Raw genomic sequence first — 15,126 nt, 5'->3', positions numbered from 1 at the left:
CAGAAGAAGTACCACCCAAGTCTTCTCCAACACTAACAGAAGAAGTACCACCCAAGTCTTCTCCAACACCAGTAGAAGTCCTACCCAACACTTCACCCAACTCTTCACCCACAATAGGTTCTTCAGGTTGTGCAGCCTCTTCAAATCCTAAACCCTCACTACCCTCAAATCCTTCATACTTAATACGAGATTTTTGTTGTAGTTTTCCACCATGGTGAAACCTTAAGGTAACGTACACATCCATCGTCAAACTGAAAAGCTAAAAAAAAACTAAGCTTTTACGAAAACCCTAAACTCGGTCAAATATTACAATCATCTAAACGAAGATTTCTAACCTGGTAACTTTGTTTCTTCACGCAAATCCTTTGTTTCTTCACGAAAATCCTTTGTTTCTTCACGAAAATCCTAAACTCAGCAAATCCTTCACGCTAATGACTTGTTATTCTTCAGATTAGGTCTTTAGATTTGAGAGAGATTTAGGGATATTTGTTTAAAAATGGGTTGGGTTGTATTTTAGGAACAGGTGGGTTATATAAAACGGGTAAGATATTTTTAAAACCCTTTGCGACGTGGACCAATGAAAATGCGCGTGTGTAACAATGCCCAGCCTTCAACTGGGCTGATGTTCGGAGGGTTGAAAATAATTCACATAAAAAGATGTTAAGGGGGTATATAAACACCCGTGTAGTTTAAGTACTAAGTAAGTTTTCGTGCCAAGTTCAGGGGGGGTTTTATGTATTTTTCCTTTAAAAATTGACAAAAAAGAAAGAAACATTCTTTAATATTTCAAAACGAACTAAAAGAATGACAAAATATAATTTAAAAAATAATTATATTATTATTAAAAATGGGGCCCCTCAAATATGGAGGCCTAAGACGATTGCCTCATTTTTAAAGGCATTGAGCCTCCCCATTTCATATCAATAAGAGAGAGATGATGTGTGTTTCTTCCTCCTTTCACTTATGGCCATGCCTCAATTCTGCTTGTGTCACATTTCATAGTGATTAAGCATCACAACATGGAAAACCTGCTTGTTTTTTTGTTACCAGCATAGCTAATCCAAGGGCAAAGTAGCGCCTTTTGTCCAATTTCCAGCTTCAAGCTGAATACCAAGGTTGCTTTGTCGAATGTCACCCACGAATGAAAATTTTCTCACATATAATGCAGACATATCATGTAATAAAGCTTAACCAACAAATGTGGAATCATAAAAAAGGTACAGTTTCTAGCTCAAAATCATAAATACCTTAATAAGAAAAACAGAGCAACATTAATTACTTTTAAAACATAAAGGGGTCGTTTGTTGTGGTGGATATAAATTTTAAGTACCCTTTATTTCCTTGTTTGGTTGGAAAGCTTGGGATAACTTATCCCAGGATAAGTTATCCCTCATATGGGGTGGTATAGAAATCTCGGGATAAAATAGGTAAATGACAAATATATCCCTTTAAATCATTTTTATACCTCATTTTTCACATTTATGTATATTTACATTATTTTTAAATATTTACTAATTCTTATTTTTATGATAATTATTCATATTTTTCTATTAAAAAATTACACTATATTAATATAATTTTTATTTGTGAATTTATTTGACTAATTCTTACGTTTATTTTATTTTGATTTCTCATAAATTTTCTTCTCTTTAACAAACTAAAGAGGGAAGTTCTATTTTTAAGCTAAATAAGAAAAAGTTACATTTTAAATACACATGGTACTTATCATGGGAATACATAAGCAAAAATATTTATGTTAAATAAAATAAAAGTTTTATTTTAAAAATGAATTACTAAAGCTCGCAAAGAAAATAATAAAAAAATTAAATAAAGTGAAGGGTAATTTTGTAAACAAACAATTTGTTCTTAAAAATTTATCAATATAAATTATTTTGAATACAACAAACCAAACACTCAATAAGAAATAATCCTAGCACAACTTATTTTATCATAACTAATCCCAACATAATTTATCCCATCATAACGCATATTCAAACCAAATGACCCCAAATAGTGCAAAAACACCTTTAAGAAACTTAAGAACCATGAGACAAAAGAAAGGGAGTCAATGAGTCATACTTCAAAATAAATTTTCCATCTTGAAGTCTCAACAACAACATACCAGTGAAATACCACAAGTGGAGTCGGGGGAGGGTAGAGTGTACACAAATTACCCCAACCTCGTGGAGGTAGAGAGGTTGTTTCCGGAAGTCAGAAACTCATGTCACTAATATAAATGTGATGCATTGTCTTGTGAAGGATACTAATCACAGACATGTGGGTTTATTTACTTTGACAACAATCCACCAGCTTCTACCCAATACAGAAAGTGAAGCAAAAATTCACATGCAAAATTTAGCAAATAACTCCATAACACAATAAAATAAGGCAATAAGTTACTGGATATTACAAATCATGTAAAAATTCTAATAATGTGATTATGTATGTGTGTGTGGCAACTGAAGTACAAATAAAAGGACAAAAAATGAAGTAACTACAGTGACATCTTCATTTTTCTCCATCTTGATTCTCTTTATCAAGGGTGGTAATTTATGTATTATGTAACAGATCCAAAGCTTCGGAAAAGAAAAGACCAAGTGAATCAAGGCAAGTCAAGAGTAAAGGGACACTTAGTCCTGTTCTAAAAATATAAAAACAATCAACAGTAAAACAATTTTGACATAACTTTCTAGTATGATGGGGCTTCAGATTTGAAGTAATAGCATCTTTCTCTTGTCATCGCTGCTTCATTTTTCTCCCTGATTGTGCGTAAATTCAGAAAGGCCTCACTCACTCCCTATTGCTTTCGTGAATGGTTCTATGAGATGAAGTTCATACTGACTTCATTGTCTCTTTGGATACTCCCTAGGTCCAAATATAGTGGATCCAATTCTCACATTGGTGCTGCCCATTTCTATCTGCAGTATAACGATAAAGATTCAACACATAATACGTCTACTTCTCTTAACAAGCAGTTTCCAAATGCAGCTTATATATCCTTTAAATGAGCAAAATACAACCAGCTCATATTTTTCATAATTCCATGCTTACTTCAGGAACAACACAGATTACACAAATAGTCAACAATATATATTAGGAAATCCATTGGCAGAAAAGCGAAAAAATGAATTACATGGCCATCTCGAACAGATGCAACTGATTCCAAAACTTGTTTTTGGTTCACAATACGAGAAAAATAAATCGCGGAGGAAAATATTTTTTTGCATTAGCAAGCTATGGGGGTTAAATTAAACTTAAGGGCAATCAAGAGATGTACGGGGTCTGTCTGCTTTCACATGACAAAAGCAGCAGTAAAATAAAGGCATAATACATAAATATCCCCTTTAACTTGGCTTCAAATCACATTTATGCCCTTCAACTTTGGGTGTGCACAAGTAGACACTTGTATAAAGTTGAACAAATAGACACGCATGTCCTACATGGCATCCTACATGTCATTTTTTGTCCTATGTGGTGTCCTACGTGTATTGTGCCATGTAGGACTCGTGTGTTTACTTGTTCTACTTTATACAAGTTTAAGTGTCTACTTGTGCATATCCAAAGTTGGAGGACATAAACGTAAAATGAGGCCAAGTTAAAGGGCACATTTATGTATTATGCCAAAAATAAAACTAGCAAAGGAAATTTATCAGAAGTGATTATCTCAATCAGAATCAACTTTTCAGGATGAAGAGATCAGATTTTTATGACAAGGTAAGACAAGACCAGCTTACCGCTAGCTCGAAGTCACTAGACATGCCCATTGACAACTCACATCGAGACTCCGCCATACCAAGCACCTTGCAAACTTCAGTTCTACAATTCAGTAGCGTCTATTGCATTACAACAAGAAAAATGGAGATCAGCAATTTGCAGAAATGGGGAAAATTGGAGTATGAGCATTTTTATAATGAAGCTCCCAAATGCATCACTCAAACCTATTCATTTGATAACAAAATTCTTAAAATTACTTAGCACAACAACATAAATGGAGATCAGCAATTTGGAGAAATTGGGAAATTTGATGGAGTTAATATGAACCTTTTTTGTCATGAAGCTTCCAATATGCATGACTCAAAACAATTCATCCGATAACAAACTTCTCAAGGATTCCATATACAAAAAATACTTAGCACAAGCTTCACCAAAAAAATACTTGGCACAAGAAAAACATCCCTCTATTATACATAAAGGTCAAACTAAGGAAAGGGAATTCCCCATAACTATGACGAAAATTGTTAAGGTGACTATTAACATTGACGAAAAAGGTCAGTTTTCAACACTAGGTGATTTCTTCCAATCTGTCCAAGCCTTGATGGACAGAGATACCCAATATCTGCGCTGGTTGAGAGGTAGCAGGTACCTCATGGAATTAGTCGAGGTGCACACAAGCTTACCCGGACACCATGGTTATCAAGAAAAAATGTTTGCTTTCAGTAATTTACAACTGTTCTCCTTTGCATCTTTTATTAGTAAAGGATGGGACATCTTCAAACAGTTGGGAGAGCTAAGAATTCTTATATGTCATGACTCATGTACAACTGAATTACGGATTCATTACAGAATATCACCTTGAAGTTCTCTGGGGTTGAAGTGTAGTCAGGCTGTCCAATTGTCATTAGGCCAGAGAACTCAAGGTTTGGGCAATCCAGCTTGACATGTTTGGCAAGTTCTATGCAATTAGATGGATCAACACCAGATTTTGCTGCATATAGTTAAAAAAATTAACAAATTTGTCAGTTCCTTCGGAAGTAGAATGATTGGAGTCCTTTGGCCTTGAACGTCATAAAAAAAAAAGCATTGTACAATTCGATCAAACACACATTACAAGCAGTGGGAAAAAATCTAACAACTCAGATTCGAATTTGGTGAGATTTCACCTGCAGGTTAACCAGTAATCTGAGGACTTGAAGCAACGTTAGAAACCTTTCATAACCTAAACCATACTGCTACAAAAATACCAACAACCAAATAGCTTAAAAAGGGAAGCCCAGTGCACAAAGCATCATGTGCTAGCAGAGTCCGCGGAAGGGCCACACCCCAAGGGGTGTGATATAGACAGCCTACCCTAATGCAATGGTTAGTGGTTTCTTCCACGGCTCGTAGATCCTAATCACTAGAGTTGCCGTCAAGCTCGACTAGTCTCCCTTAGGATCTGCAAGCAAGAATGAGGAGAAAATATACTCACACTCTTCTCCGCTGGTATTAACTTGAACCAAAACCTTCAAGGGCTGCCTGCCAATGCTTGAAACCGCACGATCAAGATAGTTTGCAAGCTGTAGAGAAGAAGTGTTGTATGATTGATCAAATTTGTTCAATTCAACAAATAATATGCATTTAAAGAGACTATAATCTAAACAAACGAACTTATTAAAGCTTCAAGGTGTGTTTGACTTGATGCACTTGAGCCGAGGTCTTTCGGAAACAACCTCTCTACCTCCATGGGGTAGGGGTAAGGTTTGTGCACATTCTACCCTCCCCAGACCCCACTTATGGGATTACACTGGGTATGTTGTTGTTGTTGTTGTTGTAAGCAGAGAGACTACTCATCAACCTCATCAAGCGTTAAGAAACAGGTAAAGTCTTTACCTTCTGGTTATCAACACCGTGAACCATGGCTAGATTGGGAACAGCAGCTGCAATAATGGAGGTAAACTTTAGACAACTTTTATATGATATGCTTATCCGATTTACACATACAAGCAGAAATGCTTCCTGAGAGTAGGGAGGGGGGTTCTTGTTAGACACTTCAACTTTCAACTTACAATTTTCAGGTCCTTTGCACTAAATAACAAATTCCTAGTTGAAATTATAAAAGTGAATTAGAAGATAATACATCCAAGAGAAAATATGCAGGCTTGTAATTCACCAAGTTAAGCATCGAGAGACGATTTTGGCCCTGTTTGGATACAAAACAAAAAGGCTTGTACACTCTAATTAGACACTTCAATCTTACCTTACAGGCCCTAAGCACAAAATAACAGACTAGTGTTTTACCAAGATTGCAATTGGAAAAGAATCAAATTAACCAAATATAGGATCCCATGGATCATTGAAGAAACAGATGCTTGCAACAAGAGGCGAATCCAGAATTTTGAAGTTTTCGTTGAGTACCACTGAACCACTAGTTGTGCAGTTGTATCATCACACAACTTCCAACCTCTCGTTGGAAAACCACAAAAGTAGAGAGAGAGAGAAGTGATGTCAATTGATGGATAATTTAGGGAAATTGGATAATAACAAAACAAAAGATGGCACAAATACTTAGATGATCCCGTACTCAGGAGTTGCTTCGCTTTATTGCTCTGCAGATGCCCAATATAATGCCATTCTATGTCCTCAGGAAGCTGCATATCAGCAGCACATAATCAATATTGCACAATGAGAAAAATCTGTCCGCAACAATCAACTACTCCATTTGTCCCAATTCACATGGCACTTTCTCCCTCTCGAGATTCAACAATTGTGAACTTTGACCAGCATTTTGAAGTATATCTTTTCAACATATTGACATGAGAATAATTGCAACTTATAGTACATAGTACTCCCTCCGTTTCAATTTGTTTGCCCTATTTTCCTTTTTAGCCCATTTAAAAAAGCAGGCATCTTTACCTTTTTGGCAACTCTTTAATTTCAACTTTACAAGTAAGATGTTTAAAACCACATAATTAAAGAATATTTGGTACATTCTTCATATATTTGGTTTTACACCACAAGATTCTAAATTAAAGGGGTATAGTTTTTGCATATCTAAATTTTTATTTTAAAATATCGAATTGATCTAATATTAATCAAATTGACTCAAGAGAATGGATAGAGTATCTTTTACGTCTCAATCCCAAATTAATTAGACTATATTATATCTATTCAGCTCTGTTTATACACATTTTAAACAAAAAGAATCAGTTTTCTTCTCTATTTTGGGAACAATTTGCCACAACCTAAAGCTTAATTAGCATTACCAATGCTGAAAGGGAAACAGATGAATACCTCAGGAGCCTTCTGGATAATCTCTTGTACATAATTTTCACCAAAACAACGGTGACCGGCTTCATACACTTGGGTTATAAGAGAAATAGGCTTCGTCTTGCTAACGGCCACCACTCTCACGTCATCAGCACGGCGGCCGGACCTTTCAGCAGCCTGCCGGACACGGTGGATCACTGACCGCAGCGCCGTCACAGCCAGACCCTCGGCAGCCGGAGCAGCCATCTCTCTGCTCAGCTATTTGTTTGGTCGCTGATTGTTTTACGTCGGGAAATAGAAACCACAAAATAGATTTGAATTTCTTTATAAACAATTTTTTTTTCTTTTTCCTATAAAAAAAATATGCATTATTATTTGGAAATAAATACAAAATTGAAATGGAAGAACTAGTAATTTTTTTTAAAAAATAAATGATTGTGGTGAAATAAATATGAAATTTTAAAAGGTTGTACCTAATATTTATATAATCGAATAATTTATGTTTAATGATTTAAATGAGAATATATAAATGTGTTTATGAAGGAAAATTCACGCCATATACATATTTAAGAGTAAATTTTACGGATTTTAAACATACTTTTAAACAATTCTTACTTGTAACAGTTTATTTACGGGTTATGACATATCAATTAAATTTAATTTAATTTAAAAATCAATTTCAATTTATTTAATAAATGATTAATCTGTTTATATTTTTATATTATTAATTAATAATATTTAATTAATTTGATTCAGTTCCTTTTTTAAGACTGAAATCATCAATTACACATATTAAGGGATTTACATAGATTAGACTTTTTTGTTTACTGTTACACTCCAAACCTACCATACCTCAATTCCACCACCCTCCACCCACGCCTATTCAAATCTACACGCCATCACCCCCACTACCCCACTTTCACCTTGTCTCTCCCATTTTTCTCACCAACCAACTACACCATTTTCACAATCGTCCGTCCAATTAAGTTTTTCAACAAAATCATGTCTAAGAAATTCATTGAAACGCCTCGAAAGAGTCCCAGATTGATTGAAGGAACTTCTACTGATGAAGTTCATGCTCCAACTTTCAATATATTAACTCAAACTCCCCGCCTAAAATTGTTGAAAATTCGGCGAATATTGAAAATCAGGCGACGGGTGGTTCATCTCAGTTGAAGGATCGGAAAGAGAAAAAAAATGAAGCAAAGAAAAGGGCGACCCAGGCAAATCAAAAGAGGAAGAAAAGGAAGGGGAAAATTGTTGAAACCCCTTCTGATTACGATTCTGATTTTGTTAGTGAAATCAAAAAGAAAAAAACAAAAGAAAAAACAAATGTAGAAGTTGCTCAATCTTCAAAACCATCAACAAGAAGAACAACAAAAAGAAGGAATTAGAAATATCAACATCCAAAAAACACAAAAAAGTTGTTAGGGTAAGTACTATATTTAATTTATTTTCACATTAGTCAAAATAGTGATTTTTTTACATCACATTATGCTTATTGTTGTTTTCGAAATATTTATTTGTGTAAAAATTGTTCGAAATCTGAAAAAAAATATGTATGAATCTGAATTTAATGTTTGATTGATGGATATTGTATGAATTTTGATACAATTGATATGTGAATGGTATGAATTGTGTATTAATAGTGGTGTGATTGTCTCTTAATTGTGTATATGGTATGAATTATTAAATTGGTATGCAATTTGTATGAATTGTTTAATTACTCTGTTTTTGTATAAATTTTGAATAGTTTTTATATGAAATTGGGACTTTTCCTATTAAGAAGGTTTCTTTTTCAATTTATCCATTAATGTATTAAAATTGTTAAATTATTTTTAGCGTATGTCGATAAATTTATGAAAGTAGATTGATGAATGCCACAGTGCACATGAAAATGGAATGATGTTTGAATAAAATTGGTGTGATTTTTTTTATAAATATGGTATAAGGCATTACTAAAATTTATCTATATGCATGTGTATGAAACATGAATAATACTTGTATGAACATACTTTTATATTTTTTTATCAATGTTTTTATGATTTTGATTTATTTTTGGTTTAATTTATATGATATAATTTAATTATAACTATCTTTAAACTATAGTTACTACTGGAATGAAACTTGTATAATACTTGTATGAACATACTTTTATATTTTTTTATCAATGTTTTTATGATTTTGATTTATTTTTGGTTTAATTTATATGATATAATTTAATTATAACTATCTTTAAACTATAGTTACTACTGGAATGAAACTTGTATAATACTTGTATGAAGTATGTTTTAATTTAGTATAAACAATTTTATTTTATAGGCAAGGAAGATACACACACACTGGTCTTCATGTACAAACATGAATGTGTTTGCTGATCTGTTGATTTTCAACAATTTCTGAAAAAAACACCTTTTCGTGTATTTTATGACATGCACAACATAAAGATTCAATGTCAACTATTGCGGCATTTGATGATTCTTGAATCTGAAAATGTCAGAGACGACATGCTTGTTGTGAAAATAACGATACAGAATTACGTTTTGGAATTAAGGAATTCACAGCGATAACTGGTCTTAAATGTGGACTACTTAATGATTTTTTATCAGATCCGTCTATTCCCAATAGACTTATCCTAAAATATTTTGGGGAAATGACCAAAGTCCCTAAGTTAGACTTATTCAATAAGTTTAAACATGCTAACTTTTTTGAGACCGAAGATCGCTTAAAAATTGGCATTATGTACTTTATTACTTCATTTTTTACTGCTTCAGAGCCCTCCAAAACAACCATTCCTAAATTGTATTTGATTTGGTTGAGATCGGTCAATATGTCAACTTCCCATGGGTCATTGTGGATACTAAGAAGTGGACATTGATCACTAACTATATATTTTATCTCTATATCATTAATATCACCATCTATCATAAGCTGCGATGTTATCGCACTTACTAGACCACTATAAAGACTAGAAGATTCATATATAATCCCCTCCATCTGAAAATCAACATATTTCCCTGTTTCATTAAAAAAAAAAAATTAGTCATCCAAAGAACATATAAATTTCATCCACAAAATTCATTATAATAACAACAAAACTATACACACTTGTCATTATCTTTTCATACAAATATCATTCAGACAGTACTCTACAAAATGGATTTAAAAAAATAATAATATTTCACATTTCATACCCACTTAATACATATTTCATATAAACAATCATCACTCATACCAAATTTATACACAATTGACAAAACTTATATAAACAATAAAATTTCAAATTTTATACCAACTTTAAAACCTTTTCATACATTTCTTCAAAATTCTAAATAACTTTTTTTAAACATTACTGAACACACTTTCATACCAAATTCATTCCATTTATACTACCAAATTCATTCAAAACTATACATTTAATTTATATTTTCAGGGAAAAAATAATATTCAATATTATAATCTTAATCTACGAACCCAATCTACAACGATAAACATATTTATATGTTATACATTTATGCTCAAATCATTCATATATTGCGCTAATTTTTCACGAAAGAAACGTTTTAACATTATACAAAATAACCAAAAAACAAAAAAAAACAAACAAAAACTTACCAACATAGTCACTAATATTATAGTTTCACAACAATTAATACGTATTATGAACAAAATATTTTGTTTATACAAAAAAACTAAAAAAATACCTATAGTGACGATTTACAAAAACAAAATCACATAATGTGATTTACAGTTTCATTTTTTTTTTTTTTAATTTATTGAAATACAAAAACAAATACTAACATGAAGGATCCATCTTCCACCATATTTAATTAATATTGATACGTAGTTGTCCATCACAACAAAATCAAGATTTTTTAAACAGAAAAAACTTCAATTAGTCGACAGTGACAAGATTTCTGGAAAAAAATCGAAGAGAGAGAAACGTGGGAGAATTTTTTTTTATTGATAAAATCATAATTTTTAATTAAATTTAACAAATTAGAGTGAATTAAGGAAACTGGATATTCTTAATTAGTTTGAATTTCGTTAATTCATGCTAATTAATAATTATCTTCAATCATTTCAAATCTAATTAACACCCCTATTTCCGTTTTTACCTTTTTTTATTCCAGAAACGTTTTATTTTAATTTTTTTTAAAACAAATGTTTTCAATTATTAAAAACAATTTTTTTTAATAAACTGTTAGAACCTGAATTTTTTAATGTTACAACTTGAAAGTTTAATTCTACTGTTATAACTTGAAAATATTAGTCTAATATATGTCATATATTAAATTTTCACGTTTATGAAAGATATGTTGTGTGCATTTGTTTGTTTGGTGTAACATCGAGTGCATGTAAACTTTTATTTGGATGAAATTATTTCTCCCTTATTAAATGTAATAAAAAAGATTCCATTTAGAGATTTTACACAAATCTGAATAAATGATTTCATATGACATTCATGCTACGGTAAGTAATAGCATGTAGTTTGTGGTAAAGAATATTTTTGAATCTTATAGTTCAAAATAAAAAATATATCAAATATCTTTTAATCTTGTGTGGAAAGTTGAAACTAAAGAGTTGTTAAAATAAAACTAATTATGTAAATTTTCTTTACTAAATAAGACAAAAAAAGAAGTATGTCAAACAAATTGAAATGAAGGAATACAGTAAATTCTTTATAGAGAAAATTATGCAGAATATCAAATATTTAGCCTATAATAGGTACTATAGCTACAGTTTAAGAAAATTGTAATTCGCAGCTACAGTTTCCACAGTTCTTGCTATTCACCTGATTTGTATAGTTAGCTTGATTTGTATAAATTTAGAATTTGTATAATTCGTTTTTTGATTGTATAAATCCAGAATTTTGTATATGCTTACCCTAACTATTTGTATACGATTTATGTAAAATCATATTAAATTACCATGTTTGTATGTTGGCAAGCAAAATATACAAATAGAGTTTCTGAAAAATCCTAAATGTATAAATACAAAATTTGTATATACTTACCCTATTTGCATAATCGCAAGCGAAATATACAAACCGCAGCCTCCATAGCAAATAGAACTATTACTATGGAACACAATAATCAAAACTATAGCTATAGAACCTTATTATGCTTATTACGTTTGCTATTTCTAAAAAATAATTCTATCTTAGTTGAGATAGTAAGTTGACCCGAACATCACTATTTAGTTTGATTTCTTTTGTAAAAGTTGTCTCAAGTAGACACTGGCCCAACACCTGACCCACTTGCCTAATTCAACCGGCCCAATCCACTAGAAGTAAACTCAAATCTCAATTCCCAATTCACCAAAGAGTTCCTAATTCTCTAGGGTTTCTCACTCAAATCCTATCGGAGACCGTAGAGAGATTAAGGGCGATTCGTTGTCCGATGGATCTAGAGGTGGTCGGCCGCCATGCCCTCTTCTTCGACGACGACTCCCTGGCGGCATTTGTCAACTCCGGCGATGCGCTTGTCGATTGGAACTCTCTCCAGATTGATCGTTACGATGTTCGCCACCTTCTCTCCGCTCCTCCACCTTCCCGGCGTCGATCTCACTCTTCTTCTTCGTATAACCTCGTTGATGCTTCAATTCAGCTCGAGCTCGATCATGAACGTTACCTCGATCTTCCTCTGCCTTCAGATGAACCAGGTAAAATTAATTCTTGCTTCCTTCCTTTGTATTTTTTGTTTAAACGTGGTGCGGATGAATTTTCGTGTATGTATTATGTTGATTTTAGCATAAAACTGTTTAGGAGTTAACAATTGGCTAGCTGATGTTAATATCTGTTAAGCTGTTCATAAAATGTTTAGAAATTAACAATCTGATAAACGATGATGAGTGGCTAGGTGATGCTAATATCTGTTAAGTGGTTCTTTCTGCTATCCGTGTGTATATATTGTTGATTTTAGCATAAAATATTTGTGGAAATGTAGCATGCTGCCTGCCTAGCTTGCGGCTGTAGCAATTTTTTTAGCTTCACTATATGACCTATTATATACATATCTGTAACTCAGAACTAGTAAGATTGTTCTTGCTTATCAATGCACGTACCATTATGTTAACATCATTTCTATCTGTCTGTAGTCTTTTTCCTGTTGCTTCTGCGTGAAACTGCTGCTCTTGGGTAGTATGCCAGTATGATTATATGAATATGATCCTATGATTTCTTCCCTCAGATTTAGAAGAAGGTGATGAGTCGGCAGATGCTGTTGCCTATCGTGCTGTGGGTTTCTCATATGGAAACACGGATGATTTTGCTGACAGGAAAAGTTCTGAGGTCCAGGAAAGCTCTGGCTTCCGTCCCTCCTTTCAAGTGCCTGAAAATCTTCTTCAGTGCTTGGTAAGCTTGCGCTCTTCTTCCTTTTTTTGGTCTGTTTTCATAAAGCTTGGATATTGGTGTTTACATGCTAACGAGGTTTTCCCATGTGGCCAATGCTACAAGTTGTCCAAACAATATGTTATTCTAAGGCTCACTGTGTCTAAGTTTTCAGATGCTCGGAGCAGGGATGGAGTTCCTTTGATCTAAGGTTGCCACTCACAGGCACCTTGTTCCCTTTTGATGCATGACCAAGGGGCAGTGCAGGTGGGATTAGGAATATGAAAAGTTTTCTTTGTAAGGACAATTGTTGCTAATTGAGAGGGATCTTCCCTTAATCACTTGATATTGCTCTTTTACTTTCACTAATGGATACACATACTTGTTGATTGATATGTTTAAAGCTTCAGTTGTATCTAAGGTTCTGGCTTATTTTTATCCAGAATTGTGAATTCTACATTTTAATGGAGTCTTTGTTGCTTTGGTTTTCTATCTTTTTGCAGCCACCAACGGAAAAATTGCATCAAATAATTGCAAGGACTGCTCTGTTTGTGAGCAAACATGGTGGGCAGTCAGAAATTGTTCTCAGGGTGAAGCAGGGAAACAATCCAACATTTGGGTTCTTAATGCCTGACCATGGTCTTCATCCATACTTTAGGTTTCTTGTTGATCATCCTGAACTTTTACAATCTGATAGTGATTTGAATGCTCAAAGTGAAGGAACGAAGACTTCTAATGAGCACAAGGAACATGACGGTGGTGGAGGTGCTTTATCTATGCTTGGTTCTGTTTATGGGTTCGGGGAGGATGAGGAGCCTGCAAATGGGGATGATCCTGGATCCAGAGTTTCCAGTGTACAAGTGGAGTCCTTGGATACCTCTAACATTTCCCGTCCACTTGAAAGGGCTGAATCTAGTTCTAAGGCATTTGAAAATGGTGAGAATGAAACAGATGAGAAAGGTTCTACTCATTCACTTCGTTCTAGTAAAGATAAAGAAAAGGTTCCTTCACTGAAAAAGAATAATTTGGTTAGTGCTTCCAAGAGTGGTAGTAGAAGTAGCATGCGGAAGGAAAGTGACTTTAGTTCTTCTGCTGCAGCAGAAAAGTCAAAGACAGACATTTCTGGTCTAGGAGCAGTGTCCAAGACTGGACCGATGGTGGAGCCTCCATTTGAACTGAAGAGATTGATTGATAAGATAGTGGAGTTCATTCTGAGGAATGGGAAGCAGTTTGAGTCAACTCTTATGGAACAGGACAGTAAACATGGGAGATTCCCATTTCTCCTTCCGTCCAACCAATATCATCCTTACTATATAAAAGTACTCCAGAAAGCTCAAGAGGTGAAAGCTCTTTCTCTGTCTGGGAACGTCATATGGGTTCCTCTGCATTTACATGGCTAAAGTTTTTTTAATTAACTAAATTTGAGCATAATTTTGGTTTCTCGATCTTAGCATTTTCTTCTTTGTACTAATTATTAGCACAAAAAAAATTAGCAGTATTTTTCTCTTTGGTTCTGGATTATTGGCGTAGATAATGCATGTGAACCTGGTTATACTACCTCCCCTTTGGAGAGAAGTGTGAAATTACTTTTAACATTGTGTCCTTTCTCCTCTTTGTTGTGCAGTCAAAAGTCCATGGATCAGAAAAGAGATCTTCTTTGAAGGAAAATGATTCTACCTCTTTAAGGTCTGCGGAGTATGATCTGCCATATGTATTTGATAAGAAAGAGAAGTTTAAGATGGTGATTGGCAAATCCAAGAAGGAAACACAAGACTCTCTGACTAGAACTTCAGAGCAAGAGGCTGGGGTGAATGTGGATGCTGCTGCCG

The 15,126-nt window shown here is 33.6% G+C and overlaps 2 protein-coding genes across 4 annotated transcripts in view; one reads left to right on the top strand and one right to left on the bottom strand.

Moving 5' to 3' along the window:
• Nucleotides 1-2,384: 2,384 nt before the first annotated feature.
• LOC102594461 (proline synthase co-transcribed bacterial homolog protein-like) lies at nucleotides 2,385-7,280 on the bottom strand. Its single transcript, XM_006352453.2, has 7 exons — nucleotides 6,991-7,280; nucleotides 6,281-6,347; nucleotides 5,590-5,636; nucleotides 5,189-5,276; nucleotides 4,572-4,705; nucleotides 3,735-3,833; nucleotides 2,385-2,918 (listed from the first exon to the last, which is right to left on the bottom strand). Exons 1-7 carry the CDS (start codon nucleotides 7,210-7,212, stop codon nucleotides 2,844-2,846), a joined length of 732 nt encoding a protein of 243 aa, XP_006352515.1. The 5' UTR covers nucleotides 7,213-7,280; the 3' UTR covers nucleotides 2,385-2,843.
• A 4,998-nt stretch (nucleotides 7,281-12,278) lies between these two features.
• The window catches only part of LOC102593692 (splicing factor, suppressor of white-apricot homolog), a 4,750-nt gene continuing 1,902 nt past the window's right edge, over nucleotides 12,279-15,126 (top strand). The window contains exons 1-5 of one of the 3 annotated variants that reach the window (XM_006352452.2): nucleotides 12,353-12,630; nucleotides 13,158-13,321; nucleotides 13,473-13,564; nucleotides 13,801-14,637; nucleotides 14,922-15,123. In XM_006352452.2, the coding sequence (XP_006352514.1) occupies nucleotides 13,541-13,564; nucleotides 13,801-14,637; nucleotides 14,922-15,123 (1,063 nt within the window). In that variant the 5' untranslated portion in view covers nucleotides 12,353-12,630; nucleotides 13,158-13,321; nucleotides 13,473-13,540. Of the gene's footprint in view, nucleotides 12,631-13,157; nucleotides 13,565-13,800; nucleotides 14,638-14,921; nucleotides 15,124-15,126 lie in introns of those variants that run through there. The other 2 variants (XM_006352450.2, XM_015310963.1) reach the window with 2 other exon arrangements.

The sequence above is a fragment of the Solanum tuberosum genome, unplaced genomic scaffold (genome assembly GCF_000226075.1).
Source record: "Solanum tuberosum cultivar DM 1-3 516 R44 unplaced genomic scaffold, SolTub_3.0 scf00149, whole genome shotgun sequence".
Lineage (NCBI taxonomy): Eukaryota > Viridiplantae > Streptophyta > Magnoliopsida > Solanales > Solanaceae > Solanum > Solanum tuberosum.
This window is presented reverse-complemented; position numbering and strand designations above follow the sequence as displayed.

What these genes read in the sequence shown, in the direction of transcription:
- LOC102594461 (XM_006352453.2), bottom strand. Translation starts at nt 7,212, where the DNA reads ATGGCTGCTCCGGCTGCCGAGGGTCTGGCTGTGACGGCGCTGCGGTCA. An exon ending in TAAAGCGAAGCAACTCCTGA is followed by an intron (nt 5,637 to 6,280) that starts GTACGGGATCAT and finishes CCATTATTGCAG; the next exon opens with CTGCTGTTCCCAATCTAGCC. An exon ending in TAATACCAGCGGAGAAGAGT is followed by an intron (nt 4,706 to 5,188) that starts GTGAGTATATTT and finishes AACTATATGCAG; the next exon opens with CAAAATCTGGTGTTGATCCA.